Source organism: Perognathus longimembris, chromosome 2 (assembly GCF_023159225.1).
Source record: "Perognathus longimembris pacificus isolate PPM17 chromosome 2, ASM2315922v1, whole genome shotgun sequence".
Classification (NCBI taxonomy): domain Eukaryota; kingdom Metazoa; phylum Chordata; class Mammalia; order Rodentia; family Heteromyidae; genus Perognathus; species Perognathus longimembris.
The window spans coordinates 48,255,168-48,275,891 of record NC_063162.1 but is presented as its reverse complement, the minus strand read 5'-3'; the positions used below and the strand labels follow the sequence as shown (position 1 = coordinate 48,275,891).

At 40.4% G+C, this 20,724-nt stretch overlaps 1 protein-coding gene across 4 annotated transcripts in view; it reads left to right on the top strand.

Moving 5' to 3' along the window:
• The first annotated feature begins 726 nt into the window (after positions 1 to 726).
• Cfap70 (cilia and flagella associated protein 70) overlaps positions 727 to 20,724 on the top strand; it is an 80,867-nt gene continuing 60,869 nt past the window's right edge. For 3 of the 4 annotated variants that reach the window (XM_048339019.1, XM_048339021.1, XM_048339018.1), the window contains exons 1-8: positions 1,786 to 4,096; positions 5,727 to 5,913; positions 6,790 to 6,888; positions 7,703 to 7,782; positions 9,223 to 9,402; positions 12,341 to 12,523; positions 14,234 to 14,328; positions 16,300 to 16,399. In XM_048339019.1, coding sequence (XP_048194976.1) covers positions 3,953 to 4,096; positions 5,727 to 5,913; positions 6,790 to 6,888; positions 7,703 to 7,782; positions 9,223 to 9,402; positions 12,341 to 12,523; positions 14,234 to 14,328; positions 16,300 to 16,399 — 1,068 coding nt within the window. In that variant the 5' untranslated portion in view covers positions 1,786 to 3,952. Of the gene's footprint in view, positions 1,060 to 1,785; positions 4,097 to 5,726; positions 5,914 to 6,789; positions 6,889 to 7,702; positions 7,783 to 9,222; positions 9,403 to 12,340; positions 12,524 to 14,233; positions 14,329 to 16,299; positions 16,400 to 20,724 lie in introns of those variants that run through there. The other variant, XM_048339020.1, reaches the window with a different exon arrangement.

The window sequence follows — 20,724 nt, the reverse complement described above, 5'->3', positions numbered from 1 at the left end:
AAAACTTTAAAAAGACCTTTCTTTTTCTCTGAGAGAATCAATTCTAGCTTTGGGAAAGGTAATCCAGGAGCTCAGTTAGTGGTATAGGAAAGTGACTTCAAAACCTGTTGATTTATCTCAGGTACTAAGTTACTGTGTTAGGCATTGCACTAGCTATCAAAGAAAGTGCAAATCAAAGACTTTTGTAATCAAATGGGACTTCTAAACAAAAATTACGTTACTAGAATTAGAATGTCAGATTATAAGTTCTGCAAAGGATAAAAAAAAAACAATATATTTCTAATGCTTACCTCCCTGACACAAAGCAGATACTTAATATTGGTTTACTAAATGTGCTTAAGACTGAGAGAAAGAATAGCAAATACCAACTATAATTCAACAGATTTTTTTTTTTTTTTTTGCCAGTCCTGGGGCTTGAACTCAGGCCTAGGCAATGTCCCTGAGCTCAGCTCCTTTTGCTCAAGGCTAACGCTCTGCCACTTGAACCACAGCGCCACTTGCGGCTTTTTCTGTGTATGTGGTACTGAGGAATGGAACCTAGGGCTTCATGCGTGCAAGGCATGCACTCTACTGCTAAGCCACATTCCCATCCCTCAACAGATTTATGTATTTTTTAAAGAAGGGGTCTTGCTAATCTATGTTCTAGGTGGCTTGAACTCTCAAACACCTTGCTTCAGCCTCCTGCCTAGCTGAGACTTGATGGCACCCAACTCAAATTATCTGTGTTTAAATGCATTTAAAAAGAAAAGCTGTTTTTTTCTTTAAATTTCCTTTTGACTTTTCTCCTGTGTGGAGGAATGGTGAAATAAACGAGGTCACTCAGACTCTTCTAACGGTAAAGAAGCCTTCATGGAAAATCAGGCACTCGGCAAAGGTGAGGCCCAGCGACCCTGAGTGGTTCCTCTCTGGAAACCCTTGAGAGTCCGGGAAGAAATGAGCTCGGCGCCTGCGCAGAAACGACAGTCGCGCGAGGCTTGGTTGGTTGCTATAGTTACAAAAACAGCGCTACGTCTGCTGCAGGTGAAACGGTTTATCTAAACGCCGCTGCGCCTGCCGCAGGTAAGACGGTTTATTAACCCTCAGATAAATGTTTCCCCCTCAGCCTTCCCCACTCCGTCCCAGCTTTCACGCAACAGCCATTCACGCAGACCTGGAGCTACTGACCTCAGCCGGCGCCAACTGCCTGGCCCCGGGACCCTGCCTCACCCTGGCCCCCGTGCCCGGCCCCAGGCATACCGCTCCCTCTCCTCCCCCGGATCTCCTTTGACCTTGCAGCTTCCCAGGATGCTTTGAGGAAAGTAGTGCATATCAATACTGACGTTGTGTGGTGCTTCATATCTGAAAGGGTTTATTTTAGGGATATTCACAACAAATGTGAACCGAAAGCCAGAAATGGTTATATCCATTTTACATCTGTCACAGTCATTGACTAGGAAAGGTTTTTATCTCCCTAGCCCTGGGGCTTCAGGTGTAGGTCAGTGGCAGAGAGCTTGCGTGCCTGCATGAGGCCTTCCCTATGTTCTATCCTTGACATTACAAAATACATACCTACACATACAATGTACATATGCATGAAAATCCCCAGTCCCCAATACTTGTGGTAAATGCCTCCGAGTGTGTATGAAAAAAGCTAAAAAGGTAGGTGCTAGTGGCTCACACTTGTAATCCTAGCTATTCAGGAGACTGAGACATGTTTTGAAGCCAGCCTGGGCAGCAAAGTCTATGATTCTATATCTCCCAATTCACCACCAAAAAGCTGAAAGTGGAGGTGTGGCTCAGGTGACTACAAGAGTACCAGTATTGAGCAAAAAAAGCTAAGGAACAACATCTATGCTCTGAGATCAAGCCTCAGTACTGGCAAACACACACACACACACACACACACACACACATACACACACACACACACCTGAAAGAGTTCACAGGAAAGGCAAATATTTCTGAGGAGTATTTCTTGGACTAGAAAGCATTTGATGTAGATGGATTCCCATTTGTTCATATAAAAATGAAAACGTAGTTCCAGGACAAAAGTAACTAAAGATAATCTGAAAATAGTAGAATTAAGGGAGAACTGGGATAGCACTTCTGGGGCCTGGAGGGCCTTGAATGTAGTATTATAGTTTATTTGGTATATAAGAATGAATGGGACAGTGAAATAATCAAATCTGCACTTTAATTTGATATTTATTATTTATCTTGTCTCTTCAATCTCATTTTTTCTATATTCTCACGCTATAACCCAAGCACAGTGAGGTATTTTGCTTGCCTCTTCAAGTTTTCATTTGTTTTTGAAAATCTTTTCTCTGCCTGGGACATCATTTTAGTCTGCTATTTTTGCTTCAGGTTGCCTCTTAGAAGGGAGATTTTTCTGGCAGGCACACCCATACATGTATAGTTTGTTCCCACCTTTAGCACTTGCTGTATGGCAGCTGGCAAGGTAATGTACTTGTCTGCAGCTCAGTTTATCTTTTTCCAAAATTACAGACACTTTATTCACCCGAAAGAGGGAATACGTATGACCTATGTAAAGCCCCAAGCACAGAGGCATATACCAAGCTATAGTCAAAAGTTAATTCTACCTTCTCTTCCTCTTGATTACATTCTCCTCTCCCTTGTTTTCCTTCCACCGTCAGAGCACCCATCTTACAGAAAATAGCTTTAGTGTTTTCATGTCATGCTTCCGCACTAGATTTTAAATTTCTTGAGGCTAAGTATTTTACATCTTATTTCTTATATCACCTACTACAGTGCCTAGCTAAATAAAGTTTGTTCAATGATTTTTTTTCTGGTGGTGCTTTGGTTTGACCTCGGGGCCACATACAACTGAGTAGGGTAGGTGTTCTATTTCTAAGCCATATCTCTAGCCCTGTTTTTACCTGTTAGTTTTAGGATAGAATGACACTTCCTGCCCTAATGCTTGCTTGGACTGGGTTCCGCCTAAGTCAGACTTCCTGTCATTGATGGAGTGATAGTCTAGCACTGTCATACCCAGCAGATAGGGTCTTGACTTTTCTGCCCCACCTTCTCTGTGATCCTCCATTCTCAGCTTCTCAAAAATAGATAGGATTATAGGAGTGTTCACCAGTGACCCAACTGATATAAAAGATTTTGACAGAAGTAACAAGGATCAGGAAAAATAAGCAATTGGAGTCAGACCAGTTGGGAAGCTCTTGTTTCAGCAGCAGAACAGGGGACATGAAGATCTTACTCACATAAGGGAAAGAACAGGCTTGATATAAAAGGGCTTTTCAACTGTACACTGAATAAGGAAATTCAGTGCCACTTAGTCCTGAAAGGGCCTTGTTGAACCAGTGCTCTAAGATGTTTAGATAAGTGGGAAAATAGGGGAGTCATGGAGGGGAACCAGAATAATTACAAAGCCTGAACGCTGTAAATGCTTGTATTATTTTTTGTAACATTAATTGTAGATAGACAGCATGTTATAGCCTCAATTTTTTCAGTTGAATAGATAAATTCTACTTTGAATTGGCTTAGAGAAACATAACTGTAAGAGAAACAAAAAACAAGCAGCACTAAGTTATTTTTGAAATTGTTTCCCTAGTGTTAGAAAATAATTAGAAAGTATAATCTAAGGGAGACTTTTGCCAAGATCTTTTCCAGCAGATTGTCATTTTATGTGGATATGCCTTTCTCTCAAGATAATCTTTGAGTGGAGCTGTGCAGATTGGAAATGAATAAGTACCAAAGTACACTGTGAAGGATGGTGAATGGTGGGACATGGGGAAATGCCCTTTCTGCTCTGCTTTGTGATAATTTGTACTTGATAGAATACACATATATTAATATTTTTAGTACCAGCCAGTGGAATCATGCATCCAGCTCTAAAAGCACTGTCCGTCCATCTGCAGAGATTGGAAAAGGGAATCAGAGGAATACTGGAGGATGACTTGTCCTTAGGTTTTTCAGCAGTACTTGTATACTGGTATAGATAATGTACATGAGGAGGCAGGTTGATTTGTTCTCTTTACAGATACCAGCCAAAGAGGACCAGAGAGGGTACCCAGTTGCTGATATGGAGCCGGTCACACAAACAGGCAAACTAGTGCATATCACTGTGACAGATGGATATGATTTGGTAAGGCTATGTTCTGTAATGTCCCTAATTTGGGAGCAGCCGGGGAGTAATGGAATTTTCCATAATTTTCCTCCAACTCTGGCTTTCCATAACTGTTTCCCCTTCTGTTCCTTATTTTTAGTCTGTGTTCAGCAAAGTACATTGCTGGGTGGCTAAACCCATCAGGCAGTTTGAATACTAAGTTTAACAGGGGTAGAATAAGAAGTTGTTTCAGCTTTTCTATTAAGTCATTTTTTCCTTTCCATTTCAGAAGAATCTAAATTCTTTGAGCTTTCTTTATAATTAACTTTATTTGATGAATTGAAATAACAGACTACTACAAATATTAAAAATTAGAATAATGAGATGACAAATAGTTCATTGTTACGAAGTTTAAAAAGCTGTTCCAAGAGAGGATATGAGTAATGAACCTTATTTGTTTTGTTTTGTTTTTTTTTGTCCTCTTTTTAAAATTTTTTTTATTGTCAAACTGATATACAGAGCGGTTACAGCCTTATTTGTTTTTAAATGTACATATAAAAATGTATAGCCAGGCACCGGTGGCTCATGCCTGTAATCCTAGCTACTCAGGAGGCTAAGCTCTGAGGATTGTGGTTCAAAGCCAGCCTGGGCAGGAAAGTCCTCATGAAACTCTTATTTCCAATAAACTACTCAAAAAAGCCGGAAGTAGCACTGTAGCTCAAGTGATAGAGAGCTAGCCTTAGCACAAAGAGGCTTAGGAACAGCACCCAGGCCCCGAGTTCAAGCCCCAGGACCAGCAAAAAAGAAAAAAATATGTATCTTTACAGCAAAACACTAAAATGTGTATTCTAAAATGTTAATAGTGCTTACACACTGGAGTAAGATTACACAGGTAATTTTTTTCCTGTGTAATTTATTTTCTTTTTGTTTAATATTCAACAATATACATTATTCTTTGGTTGTACTAGGATTTGAACTCAGGGCCTTGTGCTTGCTAAGCCAGTACTTTACCACTTAAGCCATACCTACAACCAATCCTGCCCTTTGCTATTTTGTTTTGTTTTCCTTTTGAGATAGAGTCTGGAGAACTTTTCTTTCTGCTTGGGTTGGTCTTGAACAGTGGTCTGCCCACCTCCTGATCTCAGCCTCCCAAGTAGTTAGGATTAAAGGTGTGAGCCATCAATGCCTGGCTCTATAATACACTTTTTTGTATATGTGTGTAGATAGCATGGCGTGTACTCAGGGACTCACACTTTCCCTCAGCTTGCTTGTTCATGGCTGACATTGTGGCAATTGAGTCATGTGTCCAGTTTGGCATTTTTCAGTTTGGAGATAGACTTTTCTGCCTATATTGGCTTTGAACCTAGATCCTCCAGATCTCCACTTCCTCAATAGCTAGGATGAAAGCCATGGGGCCCAGCACCCAGTTTACAATATATTATTTAAAATCAACCGACATAATACATACTTTAAAAACTTTAACAAAATAGTATATAACTAGAATGTTACTTTTAACTACAACTTGATAACATGTTTAACAAGTTTCTACTTGCTTATGGGGGGAAAAGAATGGAAAATGCTGTTCAGCCCAAGTCAAAATAGGTTGCCAGATATGTAGGGAAATTTTGTATTTGAGTATAATTCTAAACAGCTATGTTTCTATCAACAGAAAGGTTTTAAAGGAGATTCTCCAGTTACTTTTATTCGTGCAGAATTCAATCAAGTAGTCCTGGGAGACTCTTCAAAAATTATGGTGTCTCCAGAAGGAACTGCAAAATACAACTTCACTAGCAGTTTTGAGTACAGTCTGGAAGGAGGAGTCACTTTAGATGACATTGCCCACAAACCTGCATTCTGTAAGTCCTTGTAGTTCTAAAACTGATGGTTATATGTGTGTGTTATGAAGCAGTCTAAGGCACTTGGTCACCGTTGTTGGAAGAGCCAGATATCTACTCCTTACCTCTTTACTGTAGAAATAATTCGCTTCTGGCACAAGTAAACACACCTACTAACTTAATTCGGTTTTTATCAAAGCTTTGAACTTCGGCCAGGCAATAGCTCACAGTATAATGCTAGCTACTCAGGAAGCTGAAGTCTGAAGATTAAAATACAGAGCCAGTTTGGTCAGACAAATTTAGAAGATTCTAATCTCCAACTAATCAACAAGAAGCTGAAAATAGAAGCATGTTCAAGTTACTCGGTGCCAGTGATGAGCAAAAAGGCTGGGCCAGAATACGAGGCCCTGTGTTTGAACCCTAGTATGTATACACACACACACACACATACACACACACACACACACACACACACACACACACCTGTACTTTGCAGCCTTTATCTTCTAAGATGAAGAATTGAACCCAAAGCCTTGCTCAAATGCTGTACTAGGAATATATGTACCCCAAGCCAAAGTTCATTTTTTTTTTGACAATACTTTGCTTTCTGTGCCTAGATTATTTTACAGATGAAACAGAAATGTTCTCAGTTGATTTGCTTCAATTCTTTTTTTTTTTTTTTTTTTTGCCAGTCCTGAGGACTGGACTCAGGGCCTGAGCACTGTCCCTGACTTCTTTTTGCTCAAGGCTAGCACTCTGCCACTTGAGCCACAGCACCACTTCTGGCCGTTTTCTGTATATGTGGTGCTGGGGAATCGAACCCAGGGCTTCATGTATATGAGGCAAGCACTCTTGCCACTAGGCCATATCCCCAGCCCACTCCATTTTCTTTTTTAGTAACTGTGACTGAAGTTTTACCAAAGGAAAAGAAGCAGAAAGAAGAGAAGACCTCAATTCTTGGTCAAGCTGTGGTGGACCTTCTTCCTTTACTGGAAGGTAAGATAAATGATTTCCTCCCAAACAGCAACACTCATAAAATTTATCTCCAGAGAATTACAAAACTCAGTCACAGGGGCTGGGAATATGGCCTAGTAGTGGAAGCCCTGGGTTCGATTCCTTAGTACCACATATATAGAAAAAGCCAGAAGTGGTGCTGTGGCTCAAGTGGTAGAGCGCTAGCATTGAGCAAAAAGAAGCCAGGGACAGTGTTCAGGCCCTGAGTCTAAGCCCCAGGACTGGCAAAAACAAAACAAACAAACAAAAAAACACCTCAGTCTGGGGATGTGGCTTAGTGATAGAGTGCTTGCCTAATCTGCAGGAAGCCCTGGGTTGGATTCCTCTGCACCACGTAAGCAGAAAAAGTTAGAAATGGTGCTGTGGCTCAAGTGGTAGAGTGCTAGCCTTGAGCAAAAGGAATCCAGAGACAGTGCTCAGGCCCCAGGACTGGCAAAATGAATGAATGAACGAATGAATGAATGTGTCACAATAAAGTAGAAAGATTTTGAGCTGGGAATGTGGCTTAGTGGAAGAATGCTTGCCTTGCATGCTTGAAGCCCTGGGTTCAATTCCTCAATATCACACAAACAAAAAAAAGCTGAAAGAGGCACGTGTGGCTCAACTGTTAGAACACTAGCCTTGAGCAAAAAGAAGCTCAGGTAGAGTGCCCAGGTCCTGAGTGCAAGCCCAGGGCCAGGAAAAGAAAAAAAAGGGGGGGGTAAGATTTGAGGGGAAAATGAGGACATTTATTTATGCCTGTGGTAGTACTAATTTAACCTTCTTTCTTGGGCACATCTTGGCCCTCTTTTCACAGGGGAAAGTTCATTTGAAATATCAGTCCCTTTGCATCCTGTGCAGGGCTCACCCTTAGAAACCCCTCGGCCAGGCGTTAAGGTAATCAGTTTAACTTTTTAGCCTGCCACTTAATTTAGTAACTGTCACTGCATTGAAGTCCAATATAATTAGCAAGCAGTACACATTTTAAACCTACTTTTTATTCCATATAAAAATGTTAGAGTGGGCTGGGAATGTGGCTTAGCTATAGAGTGCGCAATGCATGAAGGCCTGGGTTTGATTCCTCAGCACCACATATACTAAAGCCAGAAGTGGTGCTGTGGTTCAAGTGGTAGAGTTATACTAGCCTTGAGTAAAAAGAAGCCAGGGACAGTATTCAGGCCCTGGCCTCAGGGCCTGGCCAAAAAAAAAAAAAAAAAAAAGCTCAGGAACAGTGGCCCAGGCCTTGATTTCAAGCCTCATAAATGACAAAAAAGAGAGAGAGAGAAAGAGAGGAAGGAAGGAAGGAAGGAAGGAAGGAAGGAAGGAAAGAGAAAGAGAGAGAGAAAATTTTGGGAACATACACGTGTATTTGTGTATGGATACATAAATATAGATTTGAAAAATATTATATTACAATGTACTACATTGAAATTACAAAAACAGATATAAAATACAAACTCTTATTCATAAGTAGTTACTGTTGATATTTCAGTATAGTATCATGAGTTCCTTTTCTGTATGTATTTGTATATGCATTTTGCCTTACTGTGGTAGAGTAGGAAAGTGTTCTGGTTTAGGACTAAGATTTTCTTTTTGTTGTTGTTGATCATGAACTTGAACTCATGGCCTGGATGGTGTCCCTGAGTTCTTTGGCTCAAGGCTAGTGCTCTGCTACTTTGAGCCACAGCTCCACTTCTGTTTTATTTCAGTGGTTTATTGGAGATAAGAGTCTCACAGGCACTTTTCTATCCAGACTGGTATTGAACCCAGGTCCTCAGTCCTGGGGCTTGAACTCAGGACCTGGGTGCTGTCTCAAGCCTCTTTGTGCTCAAGGCTAGTGCTCTACTACTTGAGCCACAGCACTACTTCTGTAAACCCAGGTCCTCAGATCTCAGGATTACCGCCAGGATTACAGGCATGAGCCACTGGTGCCCAGCTAGAAGTAAGGTTTTCTATTTGGTCCTTTCTCCAACTCATAGGACCTAGACAAAGTTGTTACTTTTTTATTTTTTGCCAGTCCTGGGCTTAAACTTGGGGCCTGAGCACTGTCCCTAGCTTCTTTTTGCTCAAGGCTAGCACTCTACCACTTGAGCCACAGCGCAACTTCTGGCCTTTTCTATATATGTGGTGCTGAGGAATCGAACAAAGGGCTTCATGTATAAGAGGCAAGCACTCTTGCCACTAGGCCATATTCCCAGCCCAAAAGTTGTTTCTTTATAGAAATAATTAAGCTTGTCCTTTTGTCTTGAACTTCATATTGGGATATGAGATAATGAAAAACAAACAAACCAGACCTATGGCAATTCTCAAAATACTGTGTCATTTTATTCTTTACAGCAGTGCAGTCTTGATGTTAAGGTGTCTGTGGCAGAGCCCTTACTGACCTCAGCCCAGGTCTTAGGGGGCAATCTTCTGAAGGTCACATTGGAGGCTGCCTACTCTGTGCCTGAATCATTCATTCCAGCAGGGCCTCAGCAGAACTACATGGTTGGTATGCAAGTTCCATCAGTTGGAGAGGTAAGCCCTACTGCCAGCTAGTTTCATGGACTCAAACAATTCTACACGCAAATGATACCTCTTTTTCACCTGCAAAGTACTACTCTGCTGATGACTGAGACTTATTTTAGGCTTCAAAAATATTGCATGCTTTCTGGGTGTTGGTGGCTCACGCATGTAATCCTAGCTACTCAGGAAGCTGAGATCTGAGGATTTTGGTTCGAGGCCAACTCTGACAGAAAAGTCCCCATGAAACTCTTATCTCCAATTAACCACTCAAAAACTGGAAGTGCTGCTGTGTCTCAAGTGGTAGAATGCTAGTCTTGAGCACAAAGGAGGCTCAGGGACAGTGCCCAGGCCCTGAGTTCAAGCCCCACACCAGACCAAAAAAAAAAGTTTTATGCTCATAATTTTAGATTTACAACTTATGTCATTATATGTAATATATTGTACATTGTGTCTATAGTAATATGTTTATGATAAAAATATGTAAATTTTCAAATTGCAACTATTTGGGCATCTTGTACATGGATTATTACATGCACATTTTTGTGGGGTTTGTGGGGTTTGTGTTTGTTTTTTTTTGCCAATCCTGGGGCTTGGACTCAGGGCCTGAATGAGCACTGTCCCTGGCTTCTTTTTGCTCAAGGATAGCACTCTACCTCTTGAGTCACAGTACCACTTCCGGCTTCTTCTGTTTATGTGGTGCTGAGGAATCGAACCCAGGGTTTTGTGCATGCTAGGCAAACACTCTACCGCTGTGCATGCTTGGGAATCACTCTACCGCTAAGCCACATTCCCAGCCTCATTTTTGTGGGTTTTGTACAATGTATCCCTCTTCACTCCCTGTTATTTCCTTAGGCCAAAGTTTTAGCTGTATGAACATTTGGGTATGGATCATTGAGGCTTTTGGTATAGATTTTGGGGCCAGGCCTGCGTGTTGTCCCTTAGCTTTTTTTGCTCAAGCATTTAAACCACATCCAGCTTTCTTTGTGGTTATTGGAGATAAGAATCTCATGGACTTCCTGCCTAGGCTGGCTTTAAACTACAATCCTCAGATCTTGATCTCCCGAGCAGCAAGAATTACAGGTATAAACTATCAGCACCTGGCTGTTTGGGTAGATTTTTAAATTGCCTGCTAAAAGGCTAATAATCAGGTAGCACTCCCACATATCTTGTTGTCAAAACTGTCTCTGTGATTGACCCACTAAATCTGTGTAGCACTTGCCCAATTTGCTTGAGAGGTAAAGGGTTTCAGACTTAACACTGGGACAGTCCAGGAAAATCTGGGTGGTTGATTTATTTCTGGGAACATTCCCACAGAATTGTACAAGACAGATCTCCGGCTTTGTTTTTCTGTTAATTTTTTCTCATTTATTTATTGTTTACTTTGTTTATTAAAGTACCTTCATTAGTATAATTTCTCCCTCTCCCTGGAGATCTTAGAATTTTCTTTATTGATTCGTTTAAAAGAAATGTCTGTGTGTTGGTAGCAGAACTTAAACTCTGGGCCTCATACTCTTGGTCAGTTTTCTTGCTATTGGTCAGTTTTCTTTTTTTTTTTTTTTTGCCAGTCCTGGGCCTTGGACTCAGGGCCTGAGCACTGTCCCTGGCTTCTTTTTGCTCAAGGCTAGCACTCTGCCCCTTCAGCCACAGCGCCACTTCTGGCCATTTTCTATATATGTGGTGCTAGGGAATCGAACCCAGGGTTTCATGTATACCAGGCAAGCACTCTTGCCACTAGGCCATATTCCCAGCCCTATTGGTCAGTTTTCTTGCTAACAGCTGGTACTCTGCAATTTGAGCCACACTTCCAGTTCTGGCTTTTGACTGGTTAATTGGCAATGTAATCTGACAGTCTTTTCTGCCTGGCCAACATACACATACTTTCCATTAGCCAGTGTTACCAACACTGCGTATATTCAGATGTTGATTTTGCCTATTTTATATCTAATTGTTTTAATGTGTATTTCATTGGTTATTAATAGCATGTTTCAATTTAAATGTTGGATTTTCTAATTTCCTTTTTTCTAAGTTGACTATTGACATCTTTGATCTATTCAACGTGTATTGTGGATAAATTATAAGATGAAAATCCCTGTATTTTTAATTTCTTGTCAAATTTTAGTTTTTATGAAGGATAATTTTTTTTGATGAAGCTGTGACTGCTTAGATTGGAAACAATTTGCTTGATAATTTTTTTTTTTTTTTTTTTTTTTTGGCCAGTCCTGGGACCTGGGCTCAGGGCCTGAGCACTGTCCCTGGCTTCTTCTTGCTCAAGGCTAACACTATGCCACTTGAGCCACAGCGCCCCTTCTGGCCATTTTCTTATATGTGGTGCAGGGAATTGAACCCAGGGCCTCATGTATACAAGGCAAGCACTCTTGCCACTAGGCCATATCCCCAGCCCCATGAAGGATAATTTCTAAAGCATAGTTATAACTTCCATATTAACACAAAGTGATAAAGTTTGATTGAAGAGTTCATGTATGATTGGGGATATAGTTTAGTGTACAGTGTTTGTCTAATATGCATGCACCCTAGACTGGATCTCCCCAGTAAAACACAAAGATGTAGAGACAGAGACAGAGAGCGAGATATTTTCTTTAACTAATTAGTAGGTAAATAAGTAAAATATAAAGGAGAATTTGAAGAGGTGACTTGTAAACAAGCATAGGAGTGCTCAAATGAATTTGGTAATAATTCAAAACTTGTCATTATTCCTAAGGCAATGAACAACTACATTTCTACTGGATAAATATAGTTGCATATCTGTGGACCAGAGTAATTCGCATTGTAATCATTTTCTATATATCACAGGATAGTAAAATAGCACATAATGAAGGACCCAGACTCTGTACAAAGTCAGTCACCTCTAATGAAAAGACACCTATAATTTTTTTTGTTCATTCGAAAGTCCTTTCCAATGTTTCCTCATAGATGGTATTTATTTCTCTAGAAAGACTATACCATTTTATTCAAGAATGGAAATCTAAAGGTTGGAGGGGAAAAAGAGCCTGTTCCCAGACCCAAAAAATGGCCTATTGCCAACATTCTAGCTCTAGGAGCAAATAACATTCCTGATGAATTTATTGTTGGTGGTCCCTACGAAGAGGAAGAGGGAGAACTCAACCACCCCGAGGTGAGAGTGAGCTGATTTTGATGATAAACTCATTGTACTGATGACATTTCTATACATCTGTCACTGGTAAAAATCAAACAATTACATGTCAAGGCAAAATGCTTATCCATCTCATTCTGAAGACTTTCTTGATTTCTTAAGTTCAACAAACAAGCTACATGAAGTTTGACCTTTCTTTTCCTTTTTTTGCATAGGTGATCTTGCTGGCTTTTTCTATTATAAAATGCCCGAGACAGTCACCTGATAAAGAGAAAAGTTGTATTTTGGTTTACATTTTTAGAACTTCCAGCTTGCAATCAATTGGTTTTGCACATGTGACAAGGTAGCACACCTCTGCAGAGCAGAACCACTTACTTCATGGCTAGGAAGAAAAGGGACGAGGGTCCATAGTATCCTTTAGAGCATGTCTGCTCCAACTGCAACTGTCCTGTAGTACCTCTTCAATCATAGGCCTTTGGAAGAGATTCACCATCCAAACTATAGCAGTAATAATAATTACAGTTCTCTCCTTATATTGGGGGAGAGGAGGGGAGAGGACAGAGGAAAAAGTAAGAGAGAAGGTGAGAGAGAACTGACAATTGTTACTAAAACATTCAGTAAAATAGCTTGTAAAATGAGAGTTGTTGAGTATTTTCATTTTGGGACCTACATATTTACAATAGGAAAAAGGATAACACTATTTAAAAAAACACTGAAATAATTTTTGTCATTTGATTTAGTCCTTCCTTAGATTTATATTAATTTAGATCAGGTATTTGGATTTTATATTTTTGTCCAGGTCATTAATTCTCAACCCTGGTTGCATATTGAAATTACATGAAAGTTTCTTTTTACATTTTTCTTTTTTTCTTCCATCCTTCTTTCCTTTCTTCCTTTCTTTCTTCCATCCTTCTTTCCTTTCTTCCTTTCTTTCTTTCTCTTTTTTTTTTAAGACAGTGTCTTACTACAGTAAGCCTAGGTTGACTAAACTTGAGATCTTTCTGCCTCAGCATCCTAAAGATTATAGTCATACATACACTTGGCCTTTGGAAACCTTTAAAAATGATGATAGTATTGTGTCCCTGACCTAGGTATATTACACTAATATCCCCTTTTAAGATACTACCACAGGGTAGGTGTAGCCCAGTGGTAGAGTGCTTCCCTAGTATGTACCAGACCCTGGGTTTGATCTCAATTCTGAACACTGGAAACATACACAGAGAGAGGAGGGGGGAGGAAGAAAGGAGGAGAGAAGAGGAGAGGTATGTGAGAGAAAAGCTACAGCTTTTAAAGCTCATAAAGCTACAGCCAGGCACAGTGGTATATGCCTATAGTGTAGGCTATTTGGGCAAACTGAAATGAAGGATCACTTGAGCCTACACATTTAGGACCAGTGTACACAGCAAGATCCAGTCTCAAAAATAAATACTCCTCCTCTAGTAATTGCTAATGTGTGTGGGGGGTATTTTATTTTTATACTCCCACAGGATTCTAATGTATATCTAGTGTTGAAAATCACTGATTGAGATTATATGAGTGAATATTTGACACCCTGTACAGTAGTGCTACAAGGATTATCCAAGTAAATTATCTTACTTTACAAAATTTTAAGGGGGTGATCATAGTTGCATAGTATTGTGATCAAATCCATTCAAAGAATGCCCCTCAGATAGAGCAGGATGAACTGTGGCACACACGGAGAACAGAATTCCCTGTCTTACTATTTTACAGGACAGGGAATTTAGGAACCAAGCAGAGTGCATGAAGAAAAGGATTGTTTGGGACTTGGAAAGTCGCTGCTACCTTGATCCTTCTGCAGTTGTCAGGTAGGTACAGAAAGGGAGTATGTCTAGGCAATGAAGACTGCAGGTGGGAAGAAAGATATCATTAATGTTACTCATTTAAAGCAATTTGAGATTTTCTCTTCAGCTGCCTCTATATGAGTTAAACATTATGTTCAACTGCTATCTGAGTGGACTCATCATGGTGGCTTTTTTTTTTTTTTTTTTTTTTTTTGCCAGTCTTGGTCCTTGGACTCAGGGCCTGAGCACTGTCCCTGGCTTCTTTTTGCTCAAGGCTAGCAATCTGCCACTTGAGCCACAGCGCCACTTCTGGCCATTTTCTATATATGTGGTGCTTGGAAATCGAATTCAGGGTTTCATGTATACGAGGCAAGCACTCTTGCCACTAGGCCATATTCCCAGCCCATCATGGTGGCTTTGTCAAGGTGCGCATTTGTTGTTTTCATATTTTAAAAGTCGAAGCTAGACACTATTGGCTGATGCCTATACCCAAGAGGCTGAGATCTGAGGACTGCAATTTGAAACCAGCCTGGGCAGGAAAACCTGTGAGACTCCTTTCTCCAATTAACCGTCAAACACCAGAAGTGAAGCTCTGGCTCAAGTGCTAGAGTGCTAGCCTTGAATGAAAGAGCTCAGAGGCAACCCCAGTGCCCTGCATTCAAGCCCCAGAACCAGCACAGAAAAAAAGAAAAGAAAAATCACTAGCCTAACCAGGTGTGGTAGTAATCCAGCACTTAGGAAACTAAGAAAGACTGAAAATTTGAAGACAGCTTGAGCTGTGCTCAAAAAATCATAAAGTAGGGCTGGGAATATGGCCTAGTGGTAGCATGCTGGCCTTGCATATATGAAGCCCTGGGTTCAATTCCTCAGCACCACATATATAGAAAAAGCCAGAAGTGGTGCTCAAGTGGTAGAATGCTAGTAGCCTTGAGCAAAAACAAGCCAGGGACAGCACTCAGGCCTTGAGTTCGAGCCCCAGGACTGGCAAAAATAATAATAATAAAGTGTGTGTGTGTGTGTGTGTTGGTCATGGGGCTTGAACTCAGCCTGGGGCGCTGTCCCTGTTCTTTTGTGCTCAAGGCTAGTGCTCTACCACTTTGAGCCACAGCACTACTTCTGGTTTTCTGGAGGTTAATTGGAAATAAGAGTCTTACGGACTTCCCTGCCCAGGCTGGCCTCAAACCATGATCCTCAGATCTTAGCTTCCTGAGTAGCTAGGAGGATTACAGGTGTGAGCCACTGGCACCTAGATTTGTGTGTGTGTGTGTGTCTGTGTGTGTGTGTGTCTGTGTGTATGCATATTTACATATATATGTATATAAATATATGTATGTATTATATTACTTTCTCTTTTAGATTTTTTTTTTTTTTTTGGCTAGTCATGGGGCTTGGACTCAGGGCCTGAGCACTGTCCCTGGCTTCTTTTTGCTCAAGGCTAACACTCTGCCACTTGAGCCACAGCGCCACTTCTGGCCATTTTCTGTATATGTGGTGCTGGGGAATCGAACCCAGGACCTCATGTATATGAGGCAGGCACTCTTGCCACTAGGCCATATCCCCAGCCCCTTGATGGTGTTTTTTAATCCCTGATTTTTTTTCTTTTTTTGCCAGTTCTGGGCCTTGGACTCAGGATGGGAGCACTGTCCCTGGCTTCTTTTTGCCCAAGGCTAGCACTCTACCACTTGAGCCACAGCTCCACTTCTGGCTGTTTTCTATATATGTGGTACTGGGGAATCAAACCCAGGGCTTCATGTATATGAGGCAAGCACTCTTGCCACTAGGCCACATTCCCAGCCCCAGTCCATGATTTTTTTTTATTAACAATTTATTGTGATATCTCTGTAAATGCATACAGTATACTTTGACCAAATTCATTCCCTCTGTTAATTTCTTATCACTCATCCTCCTCTGTTACTTTCTAAAAGAAAAAATTTCCCTTTAGACTATACTGAACTCAGTTTTGTATATAATGATAAGGGGATGTTTGATTTATAGTTTCCAGAAGAGAATTGCTGATTGCCGGTTTTGGCCTGTAGAGATCACAAGAGTTCCTCTGGTTGCTGTACCCAAAGGGAAAGCTGCCAAGATTGAAAAGGTAAATAGGTACACCAGAAATTTTGATTAAACTGAGCATGGTGGTGTGTACCTGTATTCCTAGCAATTGACAGACTGAGGCAAGAGGTGCACTTGAGCCTAGGAGTTCAAGACCAACCTGGACAATATAGTGAGACCCAGTCTCAAATTTTCAAAACAAATTACTTAAGAATGGCTTAATTGGGGCTGGGAATATGGCCTAGTGGCAAGAATGCGTGCCTCGTATACGTGAAGCCCTGGGTTCGATTCCCCAGCACCACATATATAGAAAATGGCCAGAAGTGGTGCTGTGGCTCAAGTGGCAGAGTTATAGCCTTGAGCATAAAGAAGCCAGGGAGAGTCAGTGCTCAGGCCCTGAGTCCAAAGCCCAGGACTGGCAAAAAAAAAAAAAAAAAAAAAAAAAAAAGAATGGCTTGATTCAGGCTGGGAATATAGCCTAGTGGCAAGAATGCGTGCCTCGTATACATGAAGCCCTGGGTTCAATTCCTCAGTACCACATATATAGAAAAAGCCAGAAGTGGCACTGTGTGGTTGCTAAATAAATGTGGGTCCAATGTCTGGTAACCATAGTGCCTCCAAAAAAAAAAAAAAAAAAAAAAGAAGTGGCGCTGTGGCTCAAGTGGTTGAGTGCTAGCCTTGAGCAAAAAGAAGCCAGGGACCATGGTTAGGCCCTAAGTCCAAGCCCCAGGACTGGCAAAAAAAAAAAAAAAAAAAAAAAGAAAGGCTTGATTAGATGAACCAAACAGGCTATTTCTTTTTTAAATCTGATGCCAAAGGAAATTGTGAGCTGAAACAACCGTGTCCCTTTGGTGATCATCTCCTGTTCACTTGCTCAGACTTGCCTGGTTTTAGCTAAAAGCCTCATGTCACAAGAAATCCCTCTGTCCCAGAAAAGCTGGGATTCTTGGCCCTGATAGTTCTCTATTAATAATTGGCTTTTTGAAGGGTCATTACAGGTCCTCGCTCTTGGGAGGCAGGCATTCTAATACTGAAGCTACATCCTTAACTCTTCTTCTTCTTCTTTTTTTTTTTTGGCCAGTCCTGAGGCTTGGACTCAGGGCCTGAGCACTGTCCCTGGCTTCTTTTTGCTCAAGGCTAGCACTCTACCACTTGAGCCACAGCGCCACTTCTGGCCATTTTCTATATATGTGGTGCTGGGGAATCGAACCCAGCACCATGTATACAAGGCAAGTGCTCTTGCCACTAGGCCATATTCCCAGCCCCCCTTAACTCTTTTATTTTTGTTATTTTCTTGATAGAGTCTCAAGTTTAGTCACACTTGACGAAGGTCCTCCTACCTATGCCTTCCAGTATCCAGAATTACAAACATGAACTACTATGCCAGCTTATATTTATTATTAATTTATTGTTATTATAGAGGTGATATACAGAGGGAGTACACTTACCTGAGTCAGGTGATGAATACATTTCTTTTTGTACAATGTCTTCTCATTGTTCCCTCTGAGTTTCCTCATTGTTTCCCCATTCTCTCTCAGTCCCTCCCTCCACCCACGAGTTGTGGAATTCACTTGCATCCGTGTCCAGTAAGCTCAACCACTGTACTTTTTCACCCTTTTCCCCTCAAGTTCTGTACCCTCCCTCCAACACTCGAATACACCATACATAATGTAAAAAAAAAATCATCAAACAATTAAAAACTAAACCAAATCAAGAAAAATAGAGGTCTCCTGTTCCCATATTTTGGAATTCATTTCAGTATGTATATTATTTTATATAAATATGAAGAGATACTTAGGCATTGCGCCTTTGTGTATCTCTCTTAAGAGTATCCCCTTTTGGTCTCACTGTGTGTGACTAGAATCCTGTATAATTGACCATATCCTAGTGTATTTTAGATCAAATTTTGGCATATCAGAGAGAATGTGCACCATTTGTCTCTCTGAGCTTGGTTTACCTCACTTAACATGGTTTGTTCTAATTCTGTCCATTTCCCTATAAATGACATTATTTTATTCATTCTAATGGCTGTGTGAAATTCCATTGTTTATGGGTACCACAGTTTTTGTATCCACTTATCTATTGTAGATATGCTAGCTTATTTATTGAGATAGGATTCTGTCTAACTTTTTGTCTGAATTGGCTTCAAACCACTATTCTCTCAATCAGTTTCCTCTTCCTAAGTAACAAGTTGCAAGCTTGTGCTACTAGGCCTGGCCACTGTTCTGTCGTTGAAAATACTTTCTTTCCTCTTAACCTTTCATTATGGTTTTTCCACAGATAAAACCATATGAAATAGCTGTTTATCTAGTTCAAATTGGCAATTTGAACCTACTACAGTTCAACCTACTACATAAAATAGCTTGTATACATTAAAACTTATTTTAGATACACACACAAAATGACTTATACTAGTAAGTAATGTTATAGGCTTCATAGATATACTACTACTCTGAAATAATACAGCTTTGGTGAGTCTAGAGTATGTTTTCCTGTGTGTATCTGGTCTTTTCTGCTTGTGCACAAAGCCCTAGAGGGCAGGGATTATGTACTAGACTGCTTTATATCTTCCACAAAGCCTAGCCTGACACATGACACATAGCAGGTACTTAATAAGTAGTTATTTGGTTTGTTTTTAAAAATAGGCTTTTTGCATAATAAAAATGTAACCATATCCCCTCTATTATACAATATATACTGTCTAACTTTCCTTAGATTTCTAAGCCACATAATGTTATCAGACAAACACAAACAGAACTTTAAAATATAGGACCTCATTATTATAGCACGTGAAATCAAAGAGATTATTATTATTTTCCAGTCCTGGGGCTTGAACTCAGTGCCTATGCACTGTCCCTTAGCTTCTTTTGCTCAAGGCTAGCACTGTACTACTTGAGCCAGTGTCACTTCCAGCTTTTTCTGTGAAAGTGGTACTGAGGAATCAAACGCATAGCCTCATGCATGCTAGGCAAGCACACTACCACGAAGCCACCTTCCTAGCCCCAAAGAGATTATTTTTAAGCTTAGAATTAAATGTATTTTCTTTTCAAAAATTGATATTTGTACCTCATAAAACTGTTCTGTGGTAAACATACAACCATTGAAAATTATATTAAGATGAATATTAGCCAGCTCTTTGCCATAATTGCTCAGGTGAAACCAGGTATTGCAAATAATCTGGTAGACTGTCATTCACCCTTCTTCACCTATAGCAGGTATTACTAATCCAGCAAAACACTGTCATTTTGAACCCAGACAAATATACAAAATCTTTTCCAACAAAGCAAATTCTACCAGTTAATGAGAATTTAGACCTAAGGCCAAACCTATTGGTTATGATTAGTAAGGCCTCTTTCATTTCATATGAGTCTGCGAACCAAAGCTAAGATCCAGAGCTCCTGGTTTTGTTGTTGTTGTTATTATTGGTTTTTGTTTTTATTTTCGGTAAAGAATCAGTTCTTCCTATAAGAAACAACATGGAAAATTTGACTTTTTGGTTGAATGTGTATATTATTAATTAATTTGAATAAGTATTGTTTTAACTACTGCCTTTACAATTCATTAATACTGTTTATATGTATTGTTTCAGTGATCATGGTTTTACTAAACCCATTTTGAAGACAGAACAGTCTGTATTCAAATCTTAGTATTGTCATAAAAAAGAAAAGGGAGGAAGGAAAGGAAAGGAAGAAAGTAAAGAAGGAAGTTCCAAATGTCTATGTAACTGGCTCAAAGATTCATAACTAGTTAAATAGCAGAGTTGGTTCTGAAAAACCAAGTTTTTGAAGCTGGCTACTGATGGTTCACATCTATAATCCTAGCTATTCAGGAGACTGAGATATAAGGATCACAATTCAAAGCCAACCTGGTTTTAAGGATTACAGTTCAAAGCCAGTCTGGGCAAGGAAGTCCATGAAACTGTGTGTGTATGCATGTTCATGCCTGTACTGGGGCTTGAACTTGACGCCTTGGAACTGTCCCTGGGCTTACTATTGTCCTACTACTTGAGCCACAGCTTCACTTCTGGCTCTTTGTATTAATTAAAGATAAGGAGTTTCTCTGACTTTTCTCTCACAGATGGCTTTATAAATTTTTTTTTCCAGTCCTGGGGCTTGAACTCAGGGCCTGAACACTGTCCCTGGCTTCTTTTTACTCAAGAGTAGCACTCTTCCACTTGAGCCACAGCACCACTTCTGGCCTTTTCTATTTATGTGGTGCTGAGGAATCAAACCCAGGGCTTCATGAATACCAGGCAAGCACTCTTACCACTAGGCCATATTCCCAGCCCCTCATAGGATGGCTTTAGACCTTGATCCTTAGATCTCCACCTCCAGAGCAGCTAAGATTACAGGTGTGAGCCATCAGCAC